This window comes from Poecile atricapillus, chromosome 11, assembly GCF_030490865.1.
Source record: "Poecile atricapillus isolate bPoeAtr1 chromosome 11, bPoeAtr1.hap1, whole genome shotgun sequence".
NCBI lineage: Eukaryota > Metazoa > Chordata > Aves > Passeriformes > Paridae > Poecile > Poecile atricapillus.
In genome coordinates this window covers 9,871,020-9,887,648 of record NC_081259.1, presented here as the reverse complement: position 1 = coordinate 9,887,648, position 16,629 = coordinate 9,871,020, and the positions used below count along the sequence as shown (strand labels likewise).

At 44.1% G+C, this 16,629-nt stretch overlaps 1 protein-coding gene across 1 annotated transcript; it reads left to right on the top strand.

The window, feature by feature from the left end:
• Positions 1 to 860: 860 nt before the first annotated feature.
• Positions 861 to 14,548, top strand: WHAMM (WASP homolog associated with actin, golgi membranes and microtubules). Its single transcript, XM_058846744.1, has 10 exons — positions 861 to 1,468; positions 4,126 to 4,299; positions 5,641 to 5,791; positions 6,282 to 6,451; positions 7,128 to 7,293; positions 8,240 to 8,427; positions 9,767 to 9,853; positions 9,938 to 10,033; positions 10,411 to 10,936; positions 13,234 to 14,548. The coding sequence occupies exons 1-10, from the start codon at positions 929 to 931 to the stop codon at positions 13,527 to 13,529; spliced, it is 2,394 nt and encodes a 797-aa protein (XP_058702727.1). The 5' UTR covers positions 861 to 928; the 3' UTR covers positions 13,530 to 14,548.
• The last annotated feature ends 2,081 nt before the right edge of the window (positions 14,549 to 16,629 follow it).

Genomic DNA, 16,629 nt, shown 5'->3' with positions numbered 1-16,629 from the left:
CGGTGCCCGTGAGGCAGCGTTTGGGTGGCATTTATACAAAGCATGGTGACCTCAGGGCTGAGCTGGGTGTCACGACAAGCACCCTTTGACTGTGGGCACAGGGCCCCAGGGCTCGTGTGCTGGCTCAAGGCAGTGTGGGGAAGGAGTGTGGGGTTTGCCTGGCTTTGGAGACAGCAACAACTCACAGACTTTTGTGAGGACCACAGGAATGATGGCCAGGAGGAAAATGGCCCCTCAGGCAGCCACTCAAATGCGGGGCTGTGTGTCCTGTGCTCCCTTCCCACCACTCCTCACAGGAATAGCGGCTTATTTCACAAAGCTTTCCCCTTCCAGTACCTGAAGGAAACACACAGGAAAGATGGGGCAAGGTTATTTGCAAGAGCATGTACTGACATGACAAGGGGGAATGGGTTCAAATTGAGAGTAGTTTTAGGTGACGTATTAGGAAGAAATTCTTCACTGTGAGGGTGGTGAGGCCCTGGCACTGGTTGCCCAGGGAAGGTGTGGATGAAGGTGATGATTCCTGAAGGTGCTCAAGGTCAGGCTAGATGGAGCTCTGAGGAACCTGGCCTGGTGGAAGGAGTCCGTGCCCATGGCAGAGGGGTGGGAACGCGATGCTCTTTGGGGTCCCAACCCAACTCAACCCAACTCATCCCACCCCATTCCATGATCCTATGAAAAAACGCCTTTTCCAGGCCAATCCTGTCATTCCTTTTACTATTGCACTGTTTATTTTCCACGCCCGCCGTGAGGGCCGCCCTGGCCCCGCCTCTGCCTCGGCCCCGCCCTCTCTGACCCCGCCCCCGCCCCGCCCCCTGCCGCTCCCGCCAATGGGCGCGGGAGCAGCGGATGACGCGGCCCCGCCCCTCCCGCCGCTCGGTTTCTGTTTCGCTCCGGGGCCCGCGGGGTCGCGGTCGCCGCTGGGGCGATGGAGCCGCAGCCCGACAGCCTGGAGGGGTGGGTGGCCGTGCGCGACACCGCCTTCGCCGAGCCCCAGCCGCCGCCGCGGCTCCGCTTCCTCGTGGGTTGGAACGGCGCGGAGGGCGCGTTCGCGGTGACCTGCCACGGGCGGGCGGAGGCGGCGGAGCAGGCCCCGCAGAGCTGGGCCGGGCTCTTCTCGGCGCCGGCCCTGCGCGGAGTCCATCGGCAGCTGTCGGCCGTGTGCCCGCGCCTGGAGCCCGCCTTCCCCGAGCTGCCGCCCGCGCTGCCCGGCGCGGCGGCCGGCGGGCTCTGGGCCGTGCTGTTCCCCGGCGGAGCCGCGCCGGATGAGGCCGAGCTGCAGGAGCTGTGCCGGGCGCTGGAGCTGTACCTCGGCTGGGCCCTGGAGCTCTGCGGCGGCCGCGTAGTGCTGGACGCGCTCTTCGCCGCCGACCGCTGCTGCGATGACGAATACTTCGAGAGCCTCCACGAGCTCCGCGGGAAGGCCCTGCGTGGCCACCTGGCCCGGGCCAAGGAGGCCCTGCGGCGGGTACGGGCCCCGGGGCCGGGCGCGGGGCGGAGGGAGCCCGGGCTGCGGGACCGGGGGCTGCCGGGCAGGAGCAGGGGCCCCTCGCTGTAGGGCTGTCTGCAGTGTCGGTGCCGCACTCAGCTCATGGGTGCACCTGTCTGACCCTCAGCTTGGCACCCCGTGCTCACCGGGGAGCTGCAGGATAAGCCTGGCAGCCACTGCTGGGCCTTCATCGGTCAGGGCACACTCGCCAGACTCACGTGAGCAAGGGTGACAAAGTCTTCCACCAACTTGCTCCTGGCGTTGTCCAGTGTCCAGATTTATGCTTATGCAAACACTTTTCTATCTGGAAGTCACAAAGTCAACTTTATGAAATACTGAGTGTCATCGGTCTTATAAGTGCACCTTTATTGAGTGGGAAATAAGCCACCTTTGGGTGGGCAGACAGTGTAAGGCATTGGGGTTGTTACTTAAGCTGCAGGCACTCCTACAAAAACACATTGCTAAAAACATCCAGCGGTGTTGGGCAATGGGTGAAACAGTAACCGAAGAGGAGAATACAATAATGTGCTAATTTTCTAACCTCCCTGTGAAGGTCTCAGACTACATGTTTGCAGTAATGCTTGTAACTGGGGGATTCTCAGCCTTTTATTAAGAACAAACTTAGTCCTGGGCCTGTATAAATAAGTGGTTTGTATTCAAAGAAGTTGTGTGAGGGTTTGTTGGTTTTTTAAGTGTAAAATTTTGCCCTAATGATTGAATGATGATAGCACTTTCTTTTGTTGGCACCTTAGGTTTCTTGCTGTAGATGTGTTCCTGGATCTTTTCCCCTTGTAAGCATGAATTTAAAGGGTGGTATGTAGTAACAGAGTTGTAGTTAGCACCTGGGAATGTTGAGGAGTTACAGATAGTTCAGGCTCACCAGTGTGTTGCTGCTGTTTCTTGCAGTACCTGTTTACAGTCTATTTTCTGGCAAAGTAAGCTGAAAGGTATTTTATGAAAGTGATCACGCTTTGGAGGAAAGTTATGACAGTTGATTTCCTATTTCTCTTTCCTACTGCAGTATTTAACAGATGAAACAACACTACTTTTTCAGAAAGACACTGTTTTTAAAAACACAGCTTTAGTTTACATTAACATGTACCTTGTTGTATACAAAAGTCAGTGTCTGTCACTGGCTAACAGTTCACAGCCCTGTTAGAAATACATTCCAGCCACCACATTCTTTTGGAAGCAGCACAAGCATGTTCAGCTCTGTGGCAGTTTGGGGCTTGGTGATGAAGTACAGCTTGGTGCCTCTGATAGTTACTCTGCAGTTTCCAGCTATGTTTTAGATATGGCTCAACATTCTGCAGAGTGGTGCTGCAGGCCTAACAGGGACATAAATTCATTATACTGTAGTCTAGACCAAGTTACGGAAGATTCAAGAAGCAGACATTAAACCAACCTGAAGTACCAGAGCATCCTTTTTTCCTTTTTACATTCATGACCTTCACTAATGCTTGCCCTCTACTTTAAGCATCTTCCAGGAGCAGCATGACCCTCACTTCTTGCTTTTAGAATAAGAATCAGAAAGTCAGCTCTTGCATTTGTATTTGGCTTCCACAGTGGGGCAAAAGAGTGCCAGGCCTGCAGACAGGGTGGGTGGGAAATGCCCTTGAGCTGACTTCCACAGATTTTCTCTAGGGAAGTTCCTCCATACATGGGAACTCTGCTGTCTTACCCAGACTCAGCTGGCAAGAGCAAAGGTGATGGTTTAATTTCAGTGCTTTTCAGTTGCAACACAACCCAAGCTTATTTATTTTAATGCCTTTTCTCACTACTGGTAGCACACACACCCCTCCCATCCCCTTCCCTCTTTATGGAGCTGCAGAGCACACACTGTCCTTCCAGGAAGGTCTGTTTCTCAGTGAAACTTAGCTGTGCTTTCTCAGCCAGCTCACTCTATCCTGGCATGTAGAGCATGCTGTGGTCTCTGCCAGCTGGTGTCAAAGAAAAATCATTGAAGCTTTGATTGGTACCAGTAAACAAATGCAATTGAGGGGAAATCCCCAACTTTTTATTTTGTCATAGAAGGAAATAAATAGGGCCTAGTGTATCAAAAGGCAGTAATTCCATGGAAGAATTATGACTTACAAAGTGTAATACCACTAGAACTGAGGTTAGAAAAAGTTATTATAAATTATACAAATGTTAAAGTAATTTAACTGCAGGGTGTATCAGAAGTAAATGCCAATCTGTTTTTTTCTGTGCCTGAAGTCAGAAATTCTGGATCCAGAAACTCATTAGCAGGCATTCAATAATTGTGGAAGCAATGCAACAGCTAGTTTAAGAATACCTTGCTTGTCCTTCCAGTACAGAGTTCCCACGATTCCTACTTATGTTTATAAAAAGCAGCAACCAAGCCATCTGCACACAGTTATTAGAATGTTTCTGGTGGACACTCTAGGCAGGATGCTCCTTGTGGGCTCCTGATGAATGTACAGCAATTACTGCCTTGAAGAGTGTGGTGTTGGGGGTATTTTCATCTGGGCTAGCTGCAGAATGCCTGGCACAGGCCTCCTGTGCAGTGGGAGGTCTTGGCTGTGGAAGGACAGGTCCTTCCCACCGGAGCCTGGCAGCATCCAGCACACAGAAGTGCAAAGCAGCCGTGTCTGATTTACCTTTTATCCCCCTAGGTTCTGCAGCAGCATAAAAGTGCTGACACAATGGTGGCTTTGATGAAGGTTTATGAAGAAGAAGATGAAGCTTATCAGGATTTGGTCACCATGGCAACACAATTCTACCAGTATTTATTGCAGCCCTTCAGAGATATGCGAGAGCTGGCGACACTGTACAAACTGGAAATCCTGGTAAGTCTGCCTTTACAAAGTGAAAGGCCAAGCTACGTAGTGGGGCATCAGCTGCTCTTGGAGCAGTTCAGGCTCAAATCATGTAACATTCCCTACTTCTATCTGTACCTGCGTTTTTTCATCTGCCAAACCACCAAACATGACTGACAAGTTCAGAGTTAGGGCAGAGTCACTCTCAGAGGATCTTGGAGTCCATGATAATTGCTTGACTAGAGCTGCTGCTGACTTCCCACCAATGTCCCACTAAATAGGAGAATATCCCCAGGCTCCACCCCCCTGGGGTTTACTCTCTGGGAGGCTGAATTTACTGTGATATAAGTAGTCTTTGTTGTGCCACCTTCCATGGGATTAGTTTTTTGACATTGAGAATGTCATCCTTCAGGAATGCTGATGCACCAGATTAACTCAGTTGTGGAGGTAGAACAGAAGATGGAGACCTTCCCACTCAAAGGAGTTTTCTGTTACTGCTACAACCTGCTAGAACTACAGATGAAAACGTATCAGTTGTCACTGCTTTCACTTTGTTTTATGTGCATCTTAAACTGGAAGCACATTCTGAAAGTTGTGATGCCCCTGGAAATGACAGCCATTTGCTATGTTGAGTTTCCTTAAATGGTGTGTTAAAATTAAAGTGAGCTGTTAATGTTCTCAAAAAGAGCAGAACAGTTTTAAGTTTAGATTAAGGTGTTTGGATACCGAAGATCTAAACCTGTGACAATAATATGTTCAGTGTACTGTTCTGAAAAATAAAATGGAATTTGGAAAGAATGAAACTAAGTTCATATGAAAAAAATAATAACCCTGTGAGAGATATTTAGGTGCATTTGAAATATAATTATTTAAAAAATATATTTGAATACTAGACTTGTACCCGTGTCTCCTTTGTGGACTTGAAAACATTCTCTTATGTTTCTTTTCTGTATCCCTGTTCCTGTGTGAAGGAATCCAAGCTGGAGAACCTGCTGGTGCAATGTGCTGTCAACACGTGGGGAAAAATAGAAGAGAACATTGCACGTAGAAGAGTTACTTTTAGTAACAATAAAAACCACTTAGTAACAATAAAACCACAACAAAATCCACTTGTGTTGGATGTAATTTTAAAGATGATAGTTTAAAAATATTTTAAGAAGTAAATTAATCCAAATGTGAGGTCAGGATTGGGGAACAAAGGTTCTGAATTAGCCTAGAGAATGAGAAACAGGAATGAGCAGTGATTCACTTTGTGACAGGTGAGGGGAAGTTCATGTTTTCCATCATGCTTGAAATGTCTCCAAGTGTAGCATAGTGTGGCTGCACCTCTCTGGAAACCAGGTGGTAACTAAGAATTTTGTGTCCTTGTAGAAATCTTTGCAGTATGATAAGTTGGGGCCTAGAAGAGTAGCAGCTTTGCAGAAGGATGCTGAAGAATGGACTAAGCGAGCTGAGAGTGCTGTGTGCTCCATTCAGGATATCACAGTGAACTACTTCAAGGAAACTGTAAAGGCTTTGGCAGGTAATCAGAATGATTTACACAAACAGTTGTGTAAATACCTAACTTAGGTGACTGAGAGCTCTTCTTATCTCTGTGCAGAACCTGAGGTTTGGGTGAGTGTCCAGCTTATGAAAGAAATACTTTATTCACTTAAGATGTATATCTTTTAACCAATTTGGTTTACAGCTTGGATTTGACTTGCCTGAGACTTAGGGCTGCAAACCTCTGTACAAAAACCACCGTGGGTGCTTTTAATGCTTGATGTGCAAGCCTCAAGGATTTCAGCATGTGAACAGAGTATGTTGCTGTGCAACTGCTAGGGTATGTTTCCATGGTGCAATGAAGTATTTTACTTACATGTATAAGATCACAAATTCAACCTTGTAATCTTGTAAGTTCTAAAGCTTCAGAAATCGTTTAATAAGATTAGCATTTTTAATACTTGAGAAACACACAAGGGCTATTAGTACACTGCATTTCTCATGTTTTACTGCTATGTTTTAATCTACAGCAATGCACAAACACATGGAACAAGATGAGGAGAGATTTGGTAAAACCACCTGGGCATCAGCTTTGCCACGGTTAGAAAACTTGAAATATATGTTAGCAAAAGAAACCCTCCAGCATCTGAGGGCAAGAGAGTTGTGCCTGAAACAGAAGAGAACTGGCATTCAGAAACTCGTAAGACCTTACAAAGCCTCCTTTTCTGTCACTGTTGTTTGAAGGGCTGATCAAAACCTACCAAAAGAGAGTCATGAGAGTAGGCTTTTGAAGTCTTTGCCTATGAAACAATTTAGGTTTTCAGCACGGTTTTATGTGGTGGAAAATGCATGGCTGCAGTTTTTTTAATTGCTCCTGCATGTTTGAGGATACTCAGCAAAGCTTAAGATACATGTTTTTACAGTTCAAGTATCATTTGAGCATTTGTGATAATGATCTTTGAAATTATTTTATTTTAGGGAGATAAAGACCGGATATTATTTCAGAGGAAACTGAAAAATTAAGATACTTATTTAATATTAATCTTTGATGCCTTAGACCTAACTGTTGCTAGGAGTACCTGATATTTATTTTCCAAGAGTAGTGTACTGTAGCATATATAATGGTTTTCAGGAGCAGTATCATTTGTGCAGATTATAATGAAGTCTCTCCTGGTAAACTTAAGGTAAATTTATACTTTAGGTTAATAAGGCTCTCTGGTTCTCTGAGTTTCTGCTCCAAGCCATTTCTAATGCTCTGTTGTTTTACATGTCAAAGCAGCTGCCAGTTAGACCAGGCTCCTTACAGGAATTTGTGCATCCAGACATGTTTCATGTGTGCATATTTTGTTACTAATGTTTTTTATTTTCTGTTACAGATGGAGAATCTTGGTGAACAAGAAGAGAATTTAAGTATAGTGGAGGAGTTGGAAATACAGTATTATGAAATACAGCTGGAATTATATAATGTACAGCTTGAAGTATTGAAACATGAAGAGATGCTGCTTATTGTACAGTTGGACACTATAAAGAGACAGATTAAAGGTGAGAATAAAATGTTATTTAAGCACATACTGAGAACACAGAAATGACATAGCCTGCTCTGTTTTCAGTTTTAAAAAAACAGATATCACTGCTCGGGTCTTGCTAGTAGAAGGCATTGCTGGAAAACATTAATGCTATGGCACCATCTGATATTTTGTCTTTTGATTAATTAGGCACTAATTTGATAACACAAGGTTTAAAAAAAAGCCACACTGTTTGCTCATGTTGCCAGCATCTGTGACATGTGCGTGCCTTGGTTTAGCATGGAGTAATTTATATTGACAGTGTTTAAGTGCTCTAATAGCTACAAGATCTACGTGCAGAAGCTGGGTATCATGAACTTCCTGAAATAGGTCTTAAAATTCATCATAATCTATTCTAATCTAACATGTAGAAATTACAAAATGCGTCCTATAATGATAAAAAGAGGTGGTTATAGCTAGAATGGTACCTGAACACTACTGTCTTCCAGTTTAAGTGTCTTTCTGTGATAGTTACACCGAGATAGGCACCAGTCATGTTCTTACTTGTGCATAGGAATTCTCTGTTACCATGTACCCTGTGAAATAAACATTGCTGCCACTTGTTACATAACTGAAGCGTGGTAAATAGTAAAATAAGACACCCAGTGTTGATCAGAGGAGTCTCCCATTTTCCAGAAAAACTCCAGTTGGTGAAGGTAGGAGTTAAAACACAGGGAGGCATTTGAAAGAGGAAGCTAAATAACAAATGCTAACAGCATAAATTTGATCCTGCAAAGCACCCTTGTGAGTAACGTGACATGTTTGCATATGACTGTGAAGGACCCAGCTCAGCTCTGGAGCTTTACACTTACTCATAACTAACTCACTGCCTTCAATGGCTTTTAAGATGTCATTAGCTCTTTAAATGTTTAAATAACTGTGGCAATTTTTGGTTTCTTAAAAAATGCCAAATGCCTTTTTAGAGAAACAGGATGAAGTTGTTTACTATGATACATGTGAAAATCCTGAGGAGCTCAAGGTCATTGAACAGACCATGGGACAACATTACGCTAACTTGTCAGCAATGACGATGCTGAGGCAGAAGACTAAGCAGTTGGAGACAAAGCGTGGGACTGTCTGTGCGAGGAGAGCCTACCTCAGGAACAAAAAAGTAAATGCAGTCCTGGAGATGTGCATTTTCTTCAGCTGATGTCTTGACTCACGAGGGATGGAAAGGAAACAATTAGGGAAGTTTGGGTGGAGCATACAAGATGATTCATGACTCAGTGCCAAGGCCTGCAAGCAGAAAGAGGGGCAATGTGATTTTAAGCCAGCTTTTACACTCTCTGGTGTGGTGCAAGTGTGTCTCTGGCTTAGAAAGAGGGTGCAAACTTACCTGGGTGACCTGGGTGGTCCCCCATCAGCTAGACCTTACCAGAGCCCTGTGGGGCCAGCTGGAGCTTTGCCCTAGCAGCCTTTTCCAAAGCAGCTGCAGTAGGAAACTGGCCTTGTATGGAGGAAACTGCAGGGATAGGACAACCCACACACTGATACTTTACCTTTCAACAGGAGGAAGGGGAAACTTTAACAGCTGCAGTTCTCTCTCCAGCCCCTCAGTTCTGTGCAAAGGGCAGTTTTTCCTTTGTTTCCCATTTGGAGCAGAACACTAGGAAGACATAAGTTGACTCTCATGAACCTTCTCAGTAAGATGAGTTTACCTTGCACCTGCAGTTCTGCTGGGGCAGAGAGCAGAGTTTAAGTTCAAGTCTGTCTGACCTTTTATCCCTCAGTAGCCTGGACAAACTGGGAATTACATTGGAAATGTTTTGTGAGCCATCATTGTCTCTTGCTCGCAACTGCTTCCTTGGCAAACACTTCTTTTGCTTCTGTTTTCATTTACTTAATTGCTGTCTATTGGTTGTATAACTGAAGCCAAATACCACATGATTTGCAAATGCTTGTCCAGCCATGTGGATAATCACCCTCTGTACAGAGACAAAAAGTGACTCCCAGAGAAAATATTGAAGCCTGCAGCTTCTCTGTGGCACTTGTTAGTAACAGAAGGTACCCTTGCTAGGCATTCATTGTGCTTCCCATACCTTTGCTTCCCTGCCTTTTATACTTGGGAGTTATGGCAAATAAGGGAGAGGGGGAAAAAGTATCTTTGTGTTTTTGTAGTGCCCTGTGAGCTTCTTTCTTGCCTTCTTCCTCATGTCTTCGCATGAGCTTGTTTCTTCTTTTCATCTCCCTTTCTACTCTTTTGTTTTCCTTTTATTTTTTTAACCAAACTGTAAGACAAAGGGGTTGGGTCATGTCTAGATACATTTTTGTTGAAGCATGAATAAAAATATGGGTGATTAGAACATTGGCATTAGCCATGAAAGAGTCCCACAGCCAAGCACCCAACTGTGGTTGCTATTTTGTGGCCTGTGAACAGGAGTTAATGGCAGAGCTCGTGCACAGGAAATGTGAACTGACTGAGAGTTGCGTGAATTCTGCTCTTCTCCCAGGATCAGTGTGAAGCGAGCCATCGGCAGAGACTGCAACAGGCAGAAGAGAGCAGAAAACGCTTCCAGCAGCATCACAGCATACAGATAGTAAGTACCAAACAGCAGCCTTGGGGAGTCTGGCAGCTGCTTGTTTTCACACGCTAAAACTCACTTACTTGTGTTTTAATGCAGAAGAGAGACAAACAAAAAGAGGAGGAGAAAAAGAAAAAAGCTTGGATAAGCCAGGAACGTCAGAAAACACTGGAGAGGCTGAAAGTATTCAGGGAGGCAAGTACTGTGAACTGCAGTAGTCCTAAATGATGTCAAAACGTGTCAGAAAGTAGCCATAGCTCACATGTGAGCGTGGTCCCAATCAGACAGCTGTTTCCATAGCCTAAAATAGGATTGTGTATAATGAGTAAAGATGATTAAATCTCCTCAAGATACAGTTTCCAGGTGTGGACTCCGTTGCAAAGAATATAGATAAGGAAATGGCTTTGAAATAAATGCTTTATCATTAATTTAAATTTATTCAGGGTTGAATTTTCTTCTTGAATGGGTGAATGGGTGAGGTCTGTGCTTTGTGGCTTTTTATCTCATTGGGGTTGATGTTTTGGTCAGTCTAATGGAGATGTGACCCTCCTGCCTTGTGATTTCTTTTTCAGAAGTGTCCAGCTCATGTTGTTCTGAAAACGTCTCGTCCTCGGCCTCCCAGTCCCAAGTTGCCACGAGACATCCCTCAGCAGGCTGTGGTGCTGTCCCCTCCTCCTGCATCAAGCACAGGGACAGCCCCAGAAGTTCTGTCCCCTGCACCCTCATCAAGAGTACGGGCATCTCTCGAGCAGCCACAGAGCATTGTTCTTGTAGGAGACGAAGAACCAAAAGCTTCATGTCATAATACCCCAGCAGATATCCCTGTCCAGATTTTTGTTACTGATGGTGACACAGAGGAACAAAAGCACAACAAGGAATTGATGGTCTCTCCATGCTCACCACCCCCTCCTCCACCCCCTCCTCCACCTCCTCCTCCCTTGCCCCCTCTGCCCCCACCTCCCCCACTACCTCTCCAGTTAAAACCACCGTCAGCAACAGAGGATAAACCACTTCCCCTGAGCTCTGATAGCCCCTCAGAAAGCCCTGCACTGCACAAACAGGATGACTCCTCCAGGAGGTCTATAAATAATTGCATAGGTAAGTAGGATCACATCAACTGGTGCTTTTTAATGCATTTCCTGTATTTTGTATTTCCCTATGCTTCTGGACAGGAATAATATGTAGCTTTGATCAGGAGAAGGAGGCTCTTGGAAAGCCTGGTCTAAGAAACTACATATAGTAACACTGACCATAGCTCAGGATGTTAAATGAGTAACAATGATTTGTGTGTCCTGTTTGAGACACTTCACAGGGTCCTGATGCTCCAATCAGACCAGTGTGGGTGAATTTGTAGCTGTACTAAGGCTATACTTTAGTGTTTATGGTTTATGTACTACAGAGCTGGCAGTTGGGCTGCTTGCATTTCTAAGGTATGCACAGCTGGTGTCCACTTAAAATTTGCTTGGTTTCTAAATAAAGGTTTCCTAGGAGAATTCATGCAGAATTCAGCCAGGATTTGAAAGGCAGGTGAATAGTTTTGGCATACATTCCTGGGGAATAAATTCTGCTGTGTTACACCTTTGCTCTGTTAGCAAGATCATGCAGGTGTAATTGAAGGCTGAACTTGGCAATTGAAGGGGTAGTTTGAATGAGAATAGAGCTCAGCAACCTCCCAGGGCTGCACTGGTTGCATCCTGCTAACAGGCTTATTTTTGTCTCTGAGGCGAGCGGATATTTTGACTATGTCAGAGAGATTGATCTAAGCTGGAAGGCAGCAAATTTTTTTGTTGTTTTTCACAGTGGAGCTTATGCTAGAGTGAAGAATATCTTTAAACGTGGTACATTCCTCTTCCTTTTCAACTCTTCACAATACATCTAAGCAGCCTTTGTATCCTATCAGTTAAGAGGCAAACCACAGGCAGAAATATCAGGGGCAGTTCAGCGTTTTTAGTTCTTCCAAGCTGTGGGGAAGTACAAGCAGCTGAAGGGCTGAGACAGTGTTGAGTTACCATGGCAAACTACTGTGCATCCAGTGCAAACTTCAGCATGGGATATCCATGGGATAACTCTATCACAGATACTCTTAAGAAGCCTTGATTAGCAACAGGAGTTGTACACCAGAGTAATCTGATTACTATTGGAACAGCCTTTCCGGTAGCTAATATTTACTGCCACTCACAGCCTAACATTGATGTCTTTTCATCATTTTTGCATAAAAAATAATTTTTGGTATATTTTTGTTTATTGGAGAGATCTGATTAGTTAATTACACCTATTTCTTGAAGAAAGCCATCATGTCAGTATCTGTAATAGTAATTGCTAAATTACCATGGGGACTTAATGAAACAGCTTAATAAACATGTTGGTTTTAGTTATGGGCTTCTTGTGTCTTTGTATGTGAAAAGTCAGGAGAGGCTTCTTTTATAATTTGTTTGTCTGACTAATCTTTTACCAGGCAGCCCATTTGAGCAGTAGACTTAAGACTCTCTTACTTGTAGGCTTTGTAAGGTAGTCTGGTAGATCTTTGCTTCATCCTTTTTAGTCTCTGAAGGTACCAAAGGATTTAACAGAATGTTACATTTCAAGTGGTTGATGTTAATCACATAACCTTGTGTGCACTGCGCATGGCAAAAATATATCTAGCTGTGAGGCACAGATGGTCTGGACCTATTGCTGTCCAGGGAAACAGCCTCCCTGTCTGACAGTCTGGAGCAAGCAGCAAAGAGTCCAGCAGGAGTAAAACACAAATTAGTGTGTATCAGGAGGTCTAGTGGAAGCTCTCAGTATGCTGTCCTTCATGGTCTGAAGTTCAGAAACACACACCTGAGATCTAAATCATGTTGTAAAATAGGAATTGTTTCTAAGTCCATGCAGAAAAGAGCTGCTTGCATAGGGCCTGATCTAGCTCCCAGTGGCTTCAGTGGTGTACTTTAGAGCCCTTCTACTCAAATCCTTTCATTTATCTCTTGGCTGAGCAAAAATGCAATTGACGGTCTCAGCAGGCTTCTGGGCAGGCTAGGAGGGATGGTGGGTTGTTTATAACACAGAATGCAAGAGTTTTTTGGTTCAGTGAAATTTTTTTGAAAGCCCATAAAGTTGTAATGAAAAAGAGCATTGTCCTTTGTGTATAATTTCTTCCTTAGAGCACAACCTTATGTAATGATGAAGCATTGGATTCTCAATTCAAGATATAAAAGCTTTAACTGCTTTTTCAAAGCAGTTCCAGAGCCTGCTGTTGCAGAGCTTGAAAGGGTCTGTGCCAGAATAGATCATTCTTTTTCCTGTCACTAGCAAAGATTAAAGGAAGAGCTCTGAACACTTGGGTAGGGCTTCATACATCTTAAGTGTGGTTGTCTCATTCTTTCTTCTGGTAACAGTAGATTTATCTGTTGCAGGTTCCATGGATGAAGTTCTGGCTTCTCTGAAGCGCAGTGAAGTTCATCTCCGCAAAGTGGAGCAGCCAAATCCGTACGCCTCTGTGAAGGACAGCATCCTCTCTGCCATAAGGCAAGGGGTTAAACTAAGGAAAGTGAATCGAGATACTGAGAGAGATGTCAGTAGAGGATCCCCTAATGAGCTAGAGAGAAGCATTAAGGCAGCCATGCAGAGAATTAAGAAAGTGTCTGCTGATTCTGAAGAAGAGGAGGATAACGATCAAAATAATGGAGAATGGGACAGCTCACCAGCATGACAGACTTACTGCCTGGAGCAGAGGGTGTGCCTCATTTTGCACATTGTAGAAGACTGTCCCTTTCAAAATGAAAGAACTGTGTGATTGTGTGTGGTTTTCTCATAGTCCAAAATGTCTTGTAAAGTAAAAGAATCCTGCTGATCTTCTATAGGAGCTGCAGATTCATATTTTTGCATGATAAATCATACTCCAAATTATGCTTGCACTAATAGGTGTTCCTGGCTCAGCCATGTAGTGTTTTCACCACATCTGAAGACAGCTGAAATTCTGGATTGAAACATACATTATTTAGATTGTTACTACACAGTAGGTAATGCTATCACAACAAAGTTTAAGGAGTGAAAAAATAACTGAAAATCTCTTTTGTCAGATAAAAGTAGAAGCAAATATGTGGTGACAGAAGCAGACCAGAAAATTTAGCATAACCTGGAATCTTTTGCTCCTACCTCTGTTGTCCAGAAAATTCTTAAACATTTTGCTTGTCTAATACAGCTGACTGAAATAACTATGTGGATACTCCATTTATCATCATGTTAGAAAGTGTGCACTTACAGATGGCTTGATAATGCTGATTGGAAAAATCAGTTTCAAGTTTGAAATAAACAGTACTGCAGTAATTACTGAAAAGTTTACTTTTTTAGCTGAAATATTAAGTATAGAGAACTTCTAGATGTTAAATGTTTTCCATGCATCTACATTTATAATGACCTGTTGACATGAAAGAAAGAGCCAAAATATTGTATACAATATTTTTCAGGATTTAGTCCTGTAATGCAGGGCTGCATTTCTCCACTGAGAGCTTCAATACATGTTTATAGCTACTCTCATGAATTTAAATTACCTGATGGCCTTATAAATGGCAGGTATTTACATTGTGCCTGGAAGCTGACTGTTTCAAAATTCAGCTGCATTCAATTTAGAGACTCTTGCTATTTTGGGTAGATAGTGGTGAAAATTATTCAAGTTATTTTTTTGAAGTTTATACTGACCCTTAATAAAAATATATCTTGACACAAGAAGTGGATTCAGAGTGTTGTCATTTTAAGATTCTGCTGTGAACTGAGCATTATTTATACCATGGTACACCCTGGTTTTTGATAGCAAGTGGCAGCCATACAGCAACTGCACTCTCACTAATGGTATATGTAAATGCCCTTATTTTCCCAAATATTTATGAATTGTAATTTGGGAACAAAATTGAAAATACAGTGCTTTAATTCCCTGTTTCACTGTAGAGCAGCAGATCTGTTTAATCAGCACAGTAAATATGTATGCAGCAATTTTCATGTGAGAAGCTGAAGCAGCAGCTGGGGGTTCATTTTTTACTGTTTAAGCACCTACTGCTGTTTGGATGTGAGAAAAAAACCCTTTTTATCCACTGCTATAAAACCAAACAGACAAAAAGAGCATTACCACAGGTCAGGTGTTACTCAGTTCTCCCCAGGAGCTATCATGGAGTGGAGCTGGGCACTATGGCAGTGTGCCCACTGCACCCTGCTGCCCCCTGAACTGGGATGGGCAGGGCAGAATCCACCCCAAAGTCACTTCCCATAGACAAAATCTGGTCCTGTGGAAGCAAAGATTTTTTTCCCCAAGGATACCGTGGGCTGAAGGGTGCCCAGCTCCTGGGGTGGTGCTGGGGCTGAGAACTCTCCCAGCCTTTTAGCAGTGCAGTAATTTAAAGCTGGATAAAGGGTGCAGAGGCTCAGCTGCCTCCCCCTGGCTGGTACCTCCTGCCAAAAGGCAGCACAGAGCCCTTTACTAATTTACTGTTGCATCCTTAGGAAGTTGAAAACTGCATAAAATATATAGACAATTGAGGTGTGATTTCTCCAGCTAATCTTACAGCTTTTGTGTTTAACTACAGCACTTACTCAGGAGAGGCCATGTGAGGATCAGCACCACTGGACAGTGATTTCTCCTGCTGAAGAGTTTCTTTTGTAACCATGTCTCAAGCTCATCTGGGTCTGATCTCATGTGTCCAACAGAGCTCTACATCCCAGGCTGAAAAATATCCTTGAAAACCCATTCAGGAGCTGCTGAACCCACGTGTTTTCTGAAGCCTGTTTCTTTTGCTGGACAGCCAGCAGGTCTGCTCTGTGGAAAATGTGCTGCTGCAATTTTCTGATTGGTGTAGAAAATTTCACCTCTATCAAGTAATCCTCACTGCCTGGTTCACTACCAAAATTTAATGGATCCTACTCAGCAGACTAGCTGTTGGATCACCAATTCTTCTGGATGTCAGAAACCTGGCCAAGGTAAACACCAAAAGCACTGGCATTATCCTAAAGAGAAGAAGGTGAGAGCAGTTTTCAAATACATAAGAGGCTGCTGCAAAGAGGAGAGAAATAATTTGTTCTGTGTGTTCACAGAGAGATAAGGGGCTTAAATTACAGCTGAAATGATTCAGGGTAATGGTAGGAAAACGTTTCTAACAAACAGTGGGAGAAGAGAGGCTCAGGGACAGGCTGCCTGGAAAGGTGGTGGAGTTTCTGTCACTGGAAATCTTTATAAGCAGGTCAGATAAACACCCCAGGGCACTGCTGGTGTTGCTGACTGCTGTGACAGGGAGAGGTTTGCAGCCCAAGCCCAGCTGAGCCAGGTGAGCTCGGTGTTCTGCTGCCTTTAGGCTCAGTTTGCTCTGCAGGGGAAGCCACAGCCTGTTTTCTGAGAGATGCTCAAATGTAACACTCAAAAAACCCTTTCTAAGCTGTCCTCAGGTTTTTCCTTCTGTCTCTCTGTGACCATGACCCCACTGGGCTATGGAGGGGAGGGTGTAAAAAATAGCCCCAGTGCCACAGGTTGGTGGGGCACTCAAGAAAACCATCTGCAAGTGCCAAGAGAGAGGTCTTAATCTGGATTTGAGCTCAGATTCAAGTGCAGGTGCTTTCTCACCTCAATATGTTTGGTGCAGCTGCTATGGGCTGGATCTGTGATACCCAGCTCTATCAGACCAGTTTAATATTACCTGCAAAAATGCTGAGACTCCTTTTTGACATTAAATACCCTTCTCAGTCTGGGCTAGTAAGTGAATTCCTTGGTGGGAATAGTCTGCCCTAATTGTCTGTCTGCAGAAATTGATTTTTTTTAAACTGAGAAT

Excerpts from the sequence above, each read along its gene's own strand:
- WHAMM (XM_058846744.1), top strand. The coding sequence starts at position 929 with ATGGAGCCGCAGCCCGACAGCCTGGAGGGGTGGGTGGCCGTGCGCGAC. Across the intron at positions 5,792-6,281 it reads AACTGTAAAGGCTTTGGCAG|CAATGCACAAACACATGGAA; the intron begins GTAATCAGAATG and ends TTTAATCTACAG. Across the intron at positions 6,452-7,127 it reads GAACTGGCATTCAGAAACTC|ATGGAGAATCTTGGTGAACA; the intron begins GTAAGACCTTAC and ends TTTCTGTTACAG.